The following is a 14914-nucleotide window of genomic DNA, read 5'->3' as shown; positions in this document are numbered from 1 at the left end:
ACCTAATGATCAGTAGACAGTCTATACCACTGAAGGACAGACACACAGAATATCAACATGACTATAACAGTCCTAATGATCAGTAGACAGTCTATACCACTGAAGGACAGACACACAGAATATCAACATGTCTATAACAGTCCTAATGATCTGTAGACAGTCTATACCACTGAAGGACAGACACACAGAATATCAACATCCCCCCCAGTGCCCTCCCCTGTATCCCCCCCAGTGCCCTCCCCTGTATCCCCCCCAGTGCCCTCCCCTGTATCCCCCCCAGTGCCCTCCCCTGTATCCCCCCCAGTGCCCTCCCCTGTATCCCCCCCAGTGCCCTCCCCTGTATCCCCCCCAGTGCCCTCCCCTGTATCCCCCCCAGTGCCCTCCCCTGTATCCAGCTGGTTTCCAATCATGTCTCACGTAAAATGATAGCAGAATTTTTTTAATACAATGTATATAGAAAGTCTACACACCCCTCTTAAAATGGCAGGTTCTTGTGATGTAAAACAATGAGACAAAGATAAATCATGTCAGAACTTTTTCCACCTTTAATGTGACCTATAATGTGAACAATTCAATTGAGAAAAACTGAAATCTTTGAGGGGGAAAAATAATAAAATCACAATTACCTGGTTGCATAAGTGTGCACACCCTTAAACTAATACTTTGTTGAAGCACCTTTTGATTTTATTACAGCACTCAGTCTTTTTGGGTAGGAGTCTTTTAGCCTGGCACATCTTGACGTGGCAATATTTGCCCACTCTTCTTTGCAAAAGCGCTCCAAATCTGTCAGGTTGCGAGGACGTCTCCTGTGCACAGCCCTCTTCAGATCACCCCACAGATGTTCAATTGGATTCAAGTCTGAGCTCTGCTGGGGCAGACTTAAAGTTTGTTTTTGCAAACTTCAGCAGGGTTTGGATGTATTTCTTTGTAAGAAAAGGCTTCCATCTTAGCACCCTACCCCATAGCCCATTCATATGAAGAATACGGGAGATTGTTGTCCAAGTGCTATGATGAAATGTTTTGAATAGTGTTGCGTTTCTTCCATCTTCTCCCTCTCAGCTGGTCTTAGCTAGTCATTTCCTTGAGCGAGTGAGTTAACAGTGCAGTAGGCTCAAGAGGCCACAGCCTCCACTCAGAAGCTTGTTGAATGCAGGTTTTACATGTTTTCACTATTTCTTTGAAGTGGATGGAACACATTTCCTGAAGATTTTATTTCTTACCTATGTTGCAACTTATCAGAAAAGAAGCAAAGATGCAGGAAAAACTGAATTCTGTTTTGGAAGAATTGGGTTCTAATCATAAGATTGAATCAATAAAGCCATTACAACTTCTCTGCAGAAATGCTGTTCTGAAAAAAAGAAATGTTTGGCATGCCTTCCTTCAATCTATGGTAAAAGTTTAATTTATCAAGCATGGCCAGCAGTCTGCGATTTATTGAAATGAAAATGGACAGGTCAATGATACTAGTGGTTACTCCTCTGATTTCAATAATTGAAGACCAGGTTCTTGTTCTGAATGAAAAAGGACTCGCAGTAGCATATGCAGGTCAAAGGCACACGAAGGATGAGAAAATATGTTAAATGAAAATAGGTTGGTTCATCTGGGGGTTGAGACTGCCGCGCCACCTCTTTTTGTTCAGTTTAGTATTAGCCTTTTCCCCTCACAATTAATTCTTCATTTAGATTATAGCACAAAATTGAATATTGATTATACAATATAATTCAAAGTTACCAGTCCTATTACATTCTCTAACACGAGTGTGTAGTCTGGTTGTAAATAACAATGTTTAACCTGTTGGTTCCTCAAAGACTGATATGTTTGTTTTGTTATGTTTTTTTCTCAAAGACTGATATGGTCTCACCTCCCTATCAGGAGCACCTGTATGTGGACCTCAGAGGATAGAAAGTAATCAGGACATACCCCTTTACTAAACACACCATGCCTTGTTTTGGGCTGTAATCATTCTGCCTAACTAACTATGTTAGTTCTGAAAATATTTGGGGTTTCAAGGATTACATACAAAATGTGACAGAATTCAGGAACAGGGTCCTATAGCAAAATTTGAGGTTGGCTTTTTTTAGAGCTTTGATTCAGTGCTTTGTAATGTTATACCATACAATACTGTTTGATAAAGTTATGGGAAAGATATGCTGCTTTAAAAGTGATAATCTGCTCTACCTAGTTCTGAGAAAAGAGGCTTGAAAGATTTTCACACCTGCCGGAGTGCTGTTCTTTGTTTACACCCATTCAGCGTAGTTCACGCCGTCTTAGGCCTTAACCCCTCCCACCTTTTTAAGTATTCAAATAGGGACACTGGTCTTGTGTTAAACTGGTCTGGTTGGTCTCTAATAATCACAGTCTATCAAGCAAAATAACATTTAAAATGTTTCACATGCACTTGATACATTGGGTATAAAAAGTACAGTGAAAGGTAAAGATTCATAATTATTAGTTGCAGCAATGTAAGTGCAGATAGTTTGAGTGCAGCTGGACAGGCACTGAGACGTTTAGCACTCTTGTACTGATGGACTGGGTTGTCCACACCACGCATCAGAATGAGTTTTATTGCCTAGAAAGTTTCACAACAAACAAGGAATTTGTTCAGGCCGATTAGTGCAACAATTTGTACAAGTGAAATAAAAAAAAATAAGAAGAGTGGACAGAGCATAAAAACAGTAGACTGAGCACTAATAAATTACAAAAAAATATATAAGGTGCATAAATTGTCCAGTTGAGGGTTGCGTGTGTATGAGGGGAGGGGTTATAGAATTGTCCAGTTGAGGGATTTGTGTGTATGTGGGGAAGGGTTATATATATTTCCAGTTGAGGGATTTGTGTGTATGAGTGGGCTGTAGTCAGTTTGGCTCCATTGGAATGTTCATGAGGCCTACTGCTGTTGGAAAACAACTCTTCTTGTAGTGAGAGGTTTGTGGCAAGATCAGCAAGTAGATATACAGTAGAGAGATACTTAAGTATTTGATACACATTGCCGATTTTGCAGGTTTTCCTACTTACAAATCATGTAGAGGTCTTGGCCATTATGAAGAAGTTGGAGTCTGTTTGATTGAGTGTGTGGACAGGTGTCTTTTATACAGGTAACAAGTTTAAATCGGTGCAAACTACCTGTCTGTGAGAGCCGGAATTCTTACTGGTTGGTAGGTGATCAAATACTACAAATTCATTATTTAAAATCATACAATGTGATTTTCTGGATTTTTGTTTTAGATTCCGTCTCACACAGTTGAAGTGTACCTATGATAAAAATTACAGACCTCTACATGCTTTGTAAGTAGGAAAACCTGCAAAATCAGCAGTGTATCAAATACTTGTTCTCCCCACTGTAGGTGTATACCATCTGCCAAATTAATCTATTAAACTACGTGTCCAATTGAACCTGGGTAATGCTATAATATGCAATCCAAGTTGCTCCAAAACCTACACTGGCATATCCACCCCATATGGCCTAGAGGTCTGAAATTCAGTCCACATGTCCCTCTTCACCTAAGGAACAAATTTGCCCCAGGTCTGCAATCTTGGATTTTCTGCCATTTAGTATTTTTTCTTCAACTAGAGCTTTGTAACAATCTTTATGCCGCTTGGTATGAATCTTATTGGGACAAATATCTAATGATTCACTAAAAGGATTGTTGATATCTTTAACAGAATGGCTGTTAGGCTCCATAGGAAATAAATAAATATATAAATGAATGAATGGGGAATGAATGTCAGTCAATGTTTCTTCAGTGGGAGTCTAACACCACTGAATGTAAATATTCACAGACATGGAATATATAGAAGCTATTCTAAAGTTATTCTGAACTATTGTTCTGTTTGTGACATCGTGATAATCTCTTTCCAGATTGTCAGGTTGTGGAATCACTGAGGAAGGCTGTGCTCTGGTCTCATTTCAGATAAACTCCTCACTCCTGAAAGAACTGTATCTGTATAACAATGATCTGAAGGATTCAGGAATGGAAAAGCTCTCTGCTATGCTGAAGGATCCCCAATATAGACTGGAGACTCTGAGGTGAGTAAGGGGGAATGTAGTGAATGTGTTCCACTGAAACACACATGTATCACATAAACACTTCCTGATTGACAGTATGATAAGAATCTGAATGGCATGGTGAAACAATCTCAATCCTTTGACTGTCACATAACTTCAGTGAAGATGTTGAGAAAAGGGCAGGCCTTAATAGTCATTTGGATATCGTGTAACTGGGAGGGGACTAAAATGGGTAGAAAAACACAAACTTTTTTTTATTGATGGATTTTGATGGGGGGGGGGGGGTGTAAGTATTGTTTACACTAATTACAACACAACTTCATTTATTAATATATATTATATTTTTTATTTGTGTGTGCCTATCTTCGCGATTGTGCCGCTGTGTTTTAATGTGCAGGGGTCCGGGAGATAAGGCAAAGAAACGTGAGAACCCCGGGAAAAACGGGGTTAGAGCTTGTGGACTTATTTATAGAATCTAGACAATAACAGAGAGTTTGGCATTTTACATTTTGATAATAATAATAATTACCATCGGATTTCGTCTTCCCTAAAAGTACAGTAAATTTAGAAGGACATTGGGCTCTGCAAGCGGTGTGTATGTTGTTCTTTAATTATACCTCCTTGGTTGTGGCAGCGAATCCTGTTAATCTCCTTGTGGACTTAGTTTTCACTTACTGTGCATAACATTACTGTTGTTTAAACATGTCCAGACATATATCTGCCGAGAAGAAAAACAAAAAACTAAATAACAAATGCAATATCTCATAAAATGTTAGACGATTCTATATAGTTTGGTGATGACCCAGTAGATGAACTGATGCTCTGACTGGATGGTGATGCTGTGGAGGAGAATGTGTATGCTAATTGGATTGATTCGTATGCTAATGATGAGAAACAGCCTGGCGGTTCTAGTGTTAATGGAAAAAGTAGTTTGTGAAATCATGATTGACTCTCTGCAGGCTGTCAGACTGTCTGGTCAAAGAGAACAATTGGGATTCTCTGGTGTCAGTTCTAAAGACAAACCCCTCACACCTGAAAGAACTGGATCTGAGCAACAATGGCCTGAAGGATTCAGCAGTGGAGAAGCTCTCTACTTGGCTGAAGGAACCACAATGCAGATTGGAGACTCTCAGGTGAGTAATAATTTACACAACAGAAAATGGGGAATGTTTTACCCTGAAACACACATGTATCAGATCAACACATCCTGATTGAGTGAGCAGTGTGATAAGAATCTGAATGGCTTGGTGAAACATGCTAATAGGAAATATCTCAATCCTTTGGCTATCACATAACTTCAGTGAAGATGTTGAGAAAAGGGCTGGCCATAATAGACATTTGGATATCGTGTAACTGGGAGGGGACTGAAATGGGTAGAAAAACACAAACTTTTTTCTTATTGATGGATTTTGATATGTGTTCATCACACAAGTAGAGACCTATAATTATAGGCCCACAGAGATCGTCGACTTGATCACACAATCTAGACAATAAGACGGAGTTTGGCATTTTACATTTCAATATTAATAATAATTACCATCACAGAGACATAACAAAATCTAATTAAAACAAATGCAGTAACTCTTTACATTTGAACTATTCTACATAGTTTGATGACGACCCAGTAGATGAACTGATGCTCTGACTGGATGGTGATGCTGTGGAGGAGAATGTGTATGCTAATAGGGACGATTTGTATGCTGATGATGAGAAACAGCGTTCAGCTCTGTTAGATACTGGAGGTTGGAAAGGCCTGGCAGTTCAAGTGTTAATAGAAGTTTGTGAAATCATGATTGACTCTTTGCAGGTTGTCAGGCTGTCTGGTCAAAGAGAAATATTGGAATGATGTGGTATCAGCTCTGAAGGAAAACCCCTTACACCTAAAAGAACTGGATCTGAGCATGAATTACCCAGGAGACTCTGGAGTCATACGGCTCTGCTTGACTGAAAGATCCACGCTGGAGACTGGAGAAACTCAAGTATGTCCAGTAAACCTTTTCAGTATCGGTAATCAGTAATGTGGTATATAGTTGGCATATTTTTTTTCATTATGACAATTAACTCATTTTGTAGAGCCTTAACACAGTTTCAATTTCAATGTGTACATTTTTACTTTTTAAATATGCCTGCTATGTTAATATTCTCAGACTATATATAGAGGTTATTTTAACATTATTCCAACTGTTGTTCTGTTTGTAACATCATGATAATCTCTCTCTAGACTGTCAGGTTGTGGAATCACTGAGGACGGCTGTGAGAAAATGCTCTCTGCTTTGTTGAGGGATACAAAATGTAGACTGGAGACTCTGAGGTGAGTAATAATAAACAACAACACAACTGACAATGGGAAGATGGGGAATGTGTTTTCCTGAAACAAACATGTATCAGATAAACACTTCCTGATTGAGTGAGCAGTGTGATAAGAATCTGAATAGCTTGGTGAAACATGCTTATTAGAAATGTCTCAATCTTTTGACTATCATGTTACTTATGTAGAGATGTTGAGATGAGGAAAAGCCATAATAGACATTTGGATATCGTGAAACTGGGAGGGGAGTAAAATAAGTAGAGAAACCCAAACATTTTCCTTATTGATGTATTTTGATATATGTTCGTCACACAAGTAGAGACCTATAATTATAGCACCACAGAGATTGTGGACTTGATCACAGAATCTAGACATAAACACAGAGATTAGCATTTTAAGTTTCAATATTAACAATAATTACCATTGCATCAAAAAGTGCATTAAATCTGGGAGGACATTGTGCTCTGCCAGTGGTATGTGTGTGTGTATGTGTGTGTCTGTTTTGGTCTTTAATTCTACCTCAGTGGTTGTGGCAATGTGTCATATGATTCTCCGTTTGGAACTTGTCACTCACTGTGCATAATGTTACTCTTGTGAAAAATACACATTTGCCCAGAACCAAAATAATAAGTTAACGTTGCAGAAACAGAGCAATATTTCAAAAACCAATGTAATTCTGTAAGTTTAACCAGCACTGTCAACTGAAAAGATAGCTTCAGCGACCACCTCAAAGAAAATGTAGCTTACCAGCAAAAAACAAGGAAATTAAGCATGTGCATCTTTTCAAACAATATTGCCAAGGAATATACATCTAACGAGGCAAGGCAGAAATGTGTAGATTATTTTGTTAAGGTGTGTGCGTAGATGCTGATATAGCATACTTCATGCATTTTAACAGTAGATCAACACTGGTGTACTTTGACAGAAACCGTGAGCTCACTCAACTAGTTCTGTGGGTCAATTAGTGATGCGCTGGTTCTCATAACCCACAGCCCAGCGGTTATATCCACAGTGCAGCCGGGCAGAGGGTCCGAAAATGCCCCTCCTCTTCCTGAATATTTCTTCTAAACAAAACACAGGGTCCATAGTACCCCTCCCCTTACATTCCCTAATCTTACACATGTGATGTTAATGCTATTGGTCTATTTCTATGGAAACTGCATGGTGTATGTTGAGACGCTTCTAACATTGGCCTCAAAGTTCTCAAAAAAGGCCTCAAAAGTTGTTTTTTGTTTCTCCATTTGGAACAAGCCCACAACATGAGGAACAAGCCCACATCTTTTTCACCTCCCCAGGACACACAACTGCATACTGATGTACCAATAAAGACACATGGTTTTATAAACAAAGACAGTATATTAGTATGAGCCCCTTCCCTACACATAACAGACAGATCAGGAAAACGTAGCTCAGGGCACAGTGACTGACTTCTATAATGACCGCAGGGGTGGGGCTAGGATATTGCAGGGTCTATCCAACTGACTTTTATAGTTACCAGAAGGGTGGGGCTAGGATATTGCAGGGTCTATCCAACTGACGTCTATAGTTACCAGAGGGGTGGGGCTAGATAACAGCAGGGGCTATCCAACTAACTTCTGTAGCTAGCAGAGGGGTAGGGCTAGGATACAGCAGGGACTATCCAACTGCCAAGTGATCAATAATACATTTAGTAATACACTCACAGCCAAGTCCTGAACTACAAATGCTGATCCGGTCTGACATGTCCCTGAATCTTTAGATCAATCGGTTTAAATGGTGATATAATTAGTGTACCCAGTATCCAGGTGCCTCCTGAACAAATCAGATGAGTCAAGCCACCCAATCCTCCTGTACTCTCTTTAAAAGTCCACCACTGGAGGCCAAAGCAACCAGGAAGGACACAGACATAGTCACTGTGGGGACAACCTCCCTGGCCTGACCATCTCCAACCCACCCAAAGCTCATGATATTCCTCTCAACGTGTTCCCAGCTTGGCAAAGAACCTGTTTTCTAGGGTGTGACCCCCATGACCTTCACATAAACCCAATTATTCTCCTTAACTTTAATGCCATCTCTCCCACCTCCACCTGCAGCACTGACACCAAGAAGTTCAAAACGCCCCACTGCATGTTGGGAGACCATGTCTCTGTATTCGATCCAACTTTCTCAGCGTGTCTCCGCCAATGACCCAAATGTTATACTGTCATAGTCCACCATAGATATAATTAGTGTCACCTACATGGTCCTCAGTGAGGACCACCCAGCCCCCCAGTCCTTCCCTGTCAGACAGCACATAACATTTACAACCATCTTACACTTCTCCACAACTCTGTCAACGTGCTCAATCCAAGTCAGTCTGGCATCAAAATACCCTCCAAGGAATCTAAAGACCCCCACCCTGTCCAAATCCTTCCCATGCAATATCAGCTGGACCTCATCACCCCTCTTCCTTGTGCAAAAAGACAACCACCAATGTTTCCCTGTTCACCTGTGTCTTCTTGACCTCTGCCTCTAAACAGAACACAGGGTCCATAGTACCTCTCCCCTTCCTGACCTCTGTTTCTAAACAGAACACAAGGTCCATAGTACCCCTCCCCTTCCTGACTATTTCTTCTAAACAGAACACAGGGTCCATAGTACCCCTCCCCTTCCTGACTATTTCTTCTAAACAGAACACAAGGTCCATAGTACCCCTCCCCTTCCTGACCTCTGTTTCTAAACAGAACACAGGGTCCATAGTACCCCTCCCCTTCCTGACTATTTCTTCTAAACAGAACACAGGGTCCATAGTACCCCTCCCCTTCCTGACCATTTTTTCTGAACAGAACACAGGATCCATAGTAACCCTCCCCTTACGTTCCATAATCTTACACATGTGATGTTAATGCTATTGGTCTATTTCTAGTTGTGTTGGTTGGGTCCTTCCCTGTCTTCCAGATGGGCACCACAACTGTCTCCTTCCAGGATCCTGGTAGTTTCCCCTCCTCCCACACTCTATTATACAGACCCAGAACCTTGTCCAGCACCTCATCACTAAAAGGAGACCACATACTACATACAGCATAGGTACATCACTAGAAAATCAGGGATGGGCGGGCTAAGACTTGTTTTGGGGGGTCTGGGCATACTCCCCAAACATCTTTTTATCGTGTATTTTTATAGGAACAACTGGTGTAAAATCTATCAAGATAAATTTTGGTCAAGGTTGGCTAAAAGTATACCGGTCTTATAGTTTGTGTTAGACACTGACCAAATATTACAATTGTGGGATTGTTGATGTGCTGTACTACTTTTGGTACTAGTTTTACCAACGCAATATTTATCTGTTGACCTCTTACCCAACTTTACTACACCAGGACTCTTTTTGGACATAATTAACGGAACTGCTCACCCCTGAACACCCGAGGCTAAGTATCATTAAAATGCCTTATCACTGTAATTGTTGTAGCAACAACACAGAGGAGAATGTTCATCTTAAGTTAAAGATAGCAGAGTTAGAGGCTCGGCTTCTGACGCAAATGTCAGGCAAGGATTATGCTAGTGTAGAAATAGAAAAATCTGCATCAGTGCCACCAAGTAGAAACGATTGTTTTGTTAGCCCCCCGGCACAGTTCCTGCAGCCGGGCAATAACTTTCTCTTGGTCACTGGGAAGAAATGCCGTCGACCAGTTAAACCTGAATCGTTGCTAAATCCAACTGAGACTTTGAACAGGTTTTCCCCACTGGAGTCGGAGTCAAGGCCCGAGCCGTCTTTGGAGGGGAATGATCGGCAGACATGTTCTACCGGTGGCCTTGAAAAACTAAAAACCTTAGTCATCGGTGATTCCATTACACGCAGTATTAGACTAAAGAATCAGCCGGCGATCGTACATTGTTTACCAGGGGGCAGAGCCACCGAAGTAGCCGCAAATCTGGGGTTGGTGCTAGCGAAGTCTAAAACTGGCAAGTATAGAGAGTACAGAGATATTGTTATTCACGTTGGCACCAACGACGTTAGGATGAAACAGTCAGAAGTTACTAAGCAGAACATAGCACCAGCGTGTAAACTACCTAGAAAGATGTGTCGGCATCAAGTAATTGTCTCTGGCCCCCTCCCAGCTAGGGGTGGTGACGAGCTCTACAGCAGACTTGCGCAACTCAATCGCTGGCTGAAAACGGAGTTCTGCCCATCGCAGGAGGTAGAGTTTGTAAATAACTGGCCTTCTTTTTGGGACTCTCCCAGAAATAGGGCCAGGCCTGATCTGCTGAGGAGCGACGGACTCCATCCTAGCTGGAGTGGTGCTCTTCTTTTATCTAGGAACATTGACAGGAGTCTCACTCATATAGCTTTAACATGAGATAGGGTGCAGGGCAGGCTGCAGGCTGTTAGCCAGCCTGCTAGCGTAGTGGAGTCTGTCAATAGCATAGCCAGAGTAGTTAGTACAGCTTTACCTATTGTCACTGTGACTCGTTTCAGGCTGAGAAAAGTTAAACAAGGTAGTGCTAACAAAAACAACCTTATTAAAGATAAAGCCTTCCTCCACCTTGGTCAAAAATAAAATGATTGTATCACTTCGCATCTCAAAATGGGACTCCTAAATGTTAGATCCCTTGCTCCAAAGGTAGTTGCAGTAAATTAATTAATCTCTGATCATAAACTACATGCTATTGGTTTACGTGAAACGTGGCTAAAGCCTAATGAATTAATTGCCTTAAATGAGGCCTCTCCTCCTGGTTATACTAGTGATCATATCCTTTGTTGCATCCCGAAAAGGAGGGGGTGTTGCTAATATTTATGACAGTAAATCTACATTTACTCTTAAACATATCACTGAGTTTCATTCTTTCTAAGTTTTACTCATGAAAGTTAACCAGGCCGATAAATAGTTTTACATAGCTACTATTTATAGGCCCCCCGGGTCATACACATTGTTCCTCAATGAGTTTCCAGAATTCTTGTCTAACCTTGTAGTCATGGCAGATAGTATTCTAATTTTTTGCGATTTTAATATTCATATGGAAAAGTCCAATGATCCTCTTCAAAAAGCCTTTGAAGCCATAATTGACTCAATGGGTTTCATCCAACATGTCTCAGGTCCAACACATTGCCACAATCATACCTTAGATTTTGTCCTGTCACGAGAAATAGATATTGTAGATCTAATAATTTACCCCCAAAATCCTGGATTATCGGATCACTGTCTTATTACATTTACCGTTAAAACAAGAAATCCACTTGCCCCCCAAACAATAAGTTTGTAAATTCTCAGACTACAAATAAAATCCTTGATATTCTTACAAGTTCGCTCTTTAACGACAGAGTAAATACATCTGTAAACGATAAAATCGAATATCTAAACTCAATACTGCGAAATACATTAGACACAGTTGCACCACTAAAAACAAAAGAAATACGCAACAAGAATCTTGCTCCTTGGTACACAGACAATACAAGAGCCTGGATAGATAGTACACTACAATACCGAAAATCACTCACGTCTGCTCAATCAGCTTATTTCTCCAACCTGATTGAGGCGAACAAAAACAATCCAAAATTTCTCTTTGATACAGTTGCAAAGTTAACAAAATAGCAAAGCTTAGCAAGTGAAGTGGGTCTTCACTTTAGTTGTAATGAATACATGAACTACTTTGATAAAAAGATCGTCACCATTAGAAAACAAATAACTGACTCCTTAAATAGTTATGGTCCTCAAAATCTCAATTGTCCAAAAAATTTCCTGAACCTCCCAGACCAGGTGTCAATGGGGACACTTACATTTTTTGATACCGTATCGCTCGACACATTTACAAAATGTGTAATGAGTTCTAAACCCACAAACTCTCAGCTAGACCCTGATTCCAACAAAATTACTTAAGGAGCTATTTCCTGTGCTAGGTCAGCCAATACTGAACATAATAAATTGCTCCCTTTCCTCCGGATGCGTACCAAACTCAATAAAAAAATCTGGATCCCGACATATTAAATAATTATAGGCCAATATCGAACCTCCCGTTCCTCTCAAATATCTTAGAAAAATGTGTTTCCCAACAACTGAATGCCTTCCTAAAGACAAATATCATTTATGAAATACTGCACTCTGGTTTCAGATCCCATCATAGTTCTGAGACTGCACTCGTGAAGGTAACAAATGACCTTCTAATGGCCTCAGACAAAGGTTCCGAATCCGTCCTGTTGCTTCTTGATCTTAGTGCTGCTTTTGACACTATGATCACTCTCTTCTCTTAGAGAGACTGGAAACCCATATTGGGCTACGTGGACATGTTCTAGCCTGGTTTAAATCTTATTTATCTGAAAGATATCAGTTTGTTAGTGTGGATGGCATATCCTCTGACAAGTCAAAGGTATGCTTTGGTGTTCCTCAAGGCTCGGTTCTGGGCCCATTATTGTTCTCACTATATATCCTCCCTCTTGGCGATGTAATCCGAAATCACAATATTAACTTTCACTGTTATGCTGATGACACACAGTTATATTTTTCAATGAAGCATGGAGAAGCCCCTAAATTAGCTATTTTGGAAGCATGCATTTCAGATATTAGGAAGTCGATGACTGAGAATTTCTTGCTCTTAAACTCAAATAAAACAGAAATGCTCATTATAGGACCCAAAAAACCAAGAGCGTTGTTAGCAGATCTCACTGTGAACCTCGACGGCTGCATGGTCGTATCCCAAAAAGCTGTAAAAAAACCTTGGCGTTACCCTTGACCCTGACCTCTCCTTTGAAGAACATATTCTTATTTTCATCTTCGAAACATTGCACGAATTAGAAACTTTCTATCAAATACTGATGCAGAAAAATGAATCCATGCTTTCGTTACTTCTAGACTAGATTACTGCAATGCTCTTCTCTCTGGTTATCCAGACAAATTAATAAATAAACTTCAATTAGTGCTGCACACGGCTGCTAGAATCCAAACTAGAACATTTTTTTTTTAACACATTACTCCTGTCCTGGCGTCCTTACACTGGCTGCCTGTTAGGGTTAGGGCTGATTTTAAGGTTTTACTCTTAACCTATAAATCAATACATGGACTACTTACCTTGCTGAAATGATCCAGCCATACATACCTACATGTAACCTTAGATCGCAAGATGTAGGCCTTTTAATTGTACCTAGAATTTCTAAACAAACAGCTGGTGGCAGGGCCTTTTCTCATAGAGCTCCAGTCCTGTGGAATGATCTGCCAATCAAGGTTAGAAATGCAAACTCAGTGCAAACTTTCAAGTGTCTACTAAAAACTTATCTCTACAGCACGGTTTATAATTAGGTGTAGCCTGGCCCGGGGGCGTGAAGGTGACCAGTAGGCTTGATACTGTCCACCCTTGCTGTCTTGCCAGGTGGGCTCTCGTCGCCACTGGGATGCCCTCCATCCAATGCCTTTCGGGGGAAGAGTCACTGGCTTGCTGTTGACTCTCTGTTGCGCACCTGTGCAATTGGGCTGTACGCTGCTAGCAATACTCAGCCCTCATTGATGCCTGGCAATGTGGGTGGATTGATTTCCTGCCTGTTGGGCCCTGTCCGGGGCCTCCCCCAGGAAGGGCGACAGTGTCACCGGACCCCCCCGTCTCAGTTCCAAGGTATTACGCTGCTTTATTATTGTGCTGGGGGGTATGAGGAATGCACTACTAACTTTTCTCAGTCTCCTCCAGTTTTAAATTTTAGGAGGAGATGAGGTCCTGGTCCACACCTGCGGATTACCTGGTTTGGGGGGCCCGTTGCTGTCCCTGTCCTTGTCCACCTGGTCATACTTTTGACCTAGTCTAAAATCAAAAAGAATCTGGATTTAGCCCAGAGAAATGTATTTATTATTCTAATTGGACTCTTAATATCTCACCCGGCTCAGCCAGAAGAGGACTGGTCACCCCTCTGAGCCTGGGTCCTCTCTAGGTTTCTTCCTAAAACTCGACCTTTTTAGGGAGTTTTTCCTAGCCACTGAAATTCAACACTACTGTTGTTTGCTCCTTGGGGTTTAAGGCCGGGTGTCTCTGTAAAGCACTTTGTGACAACTGCTGTTGTAAAAAGGGCTTTATAAATAAATTTGATTGATTATATTTGTCCATGTATTCATCCCGGTTCTCACACAGTCTCTGTGTGATGTTCGGTTCCAACTTGAGCTCATGCAGAAAGTTCTCAGCGGCCGTGTGAACATCAGACATCGGTGCGTGAAAGCCCAATGCGTTCAAAGCCTTGACCAACACATGTTTCAGTCGCGGTGTTAAAACGGTCGCCACAATCTCATCATAATGGGTCTCAGAAAAATTATCAGGCGGATCGGGTGGACACCATTTGAAGATTCCGGAACCCTAAGCCCCATTTGTTAATCATCAAACATAACCCACCTGTTATAACACTGGTCTGTTTTGCTCATCAGGCGTTGTAAAACATCAAACACTGACACATCAATGTAATCATAAATCACAAAGTCACCGGACATGCGCACATCACTCCTGAAGTCCCACCCTAACACACGTCATACAGGAAGTCCCTCCCTACAAACTGGATGTCCCGCCCACCTATCACATCAGTCTGGAAGCCCCGCCCTCCAGGGCCATGAATCACAATTCTGACACATTATATATTTACTACTAGTAAAACTGGTGTTTGGTTCCAATTTAGTACG

The 14914-nt window shown here is 41.2% G+C and overlaps 1 protein-coding gene across 1 annotated transcript; it reads left to right on the top strand.

The window, feature by feature from the left end:
• Nucleotides 1–3947: 3947 nt before the first annotated feature.
• LOC117595340 (NACHT, LRR and PYD domains-containing protein 12-like) lies at nucleotides 3948–13663 on the top strand. Its single transcript, XM_034295642.1, has 5 exons — nucleotides 3948–4027; nucleotides 4966–5139; nucleotides 5814–5985; nucleotides 6228–6317; nucleotides 13632–13663. The coding sequence occupies exons 1-4, from the start codon at nucleotides 3972–3974 to the stop codon at nucleotides 6249–6251; spliced, it is 426 nt and encodes a 141-aa protein (XP_034151533.1). The 5' UTR covers nucleotides 3948–3971; the 3' UTR covers nucleotides 6252–6317; nucleotides 13632–13663.
• The last annotated feature ends 1251 nt before the right edge of the window (nucleotides 13664–14914 follow it).

The sequence above is a fragment of the Esox lucius genome, chromosome 11, assembly GCF_011004845.1.
Source record: "Esox lucius isolate fEsoLuc1 chromosome 11, fEsoLuc1.pri, whole genome shotgun sequence".
Classification (NCBI taxonomy): Eukaryota; Metazoa; Chordata; class Actinopteri; order Esociformes; family Esocidae; genus Esox; species Esox lucius.
This window is presented reverse-complemented; position numbering and strand designations above follow the sequence as displayed.

Excerpts from the sequence above, each read along its gene's own strand:
- LOC117595340 (XM_034295642.1), top strand. The coding sequence starts at position 3,972 with ATGGAAAAGCTCTCTGCTATGCTGAAGGATCCCCAATATAGACTGGAG. Across the intron at positions 5,140-5,813 it reads TGCAGATTGGAGACTCTCAG|GTTGTCAGGCTGTCTGGTCA; the intron begins GTGAGTAATAAT and ends GACTCTTTGCAG. Across the intron at positions 5,986-6,227 it reads TGGAGACTGGAGAAACTCAA|ACTGTCAGGTTGTGGAATCA; the intron begins GTATGTCCAGTA and ends ATCTCTCTCTAG.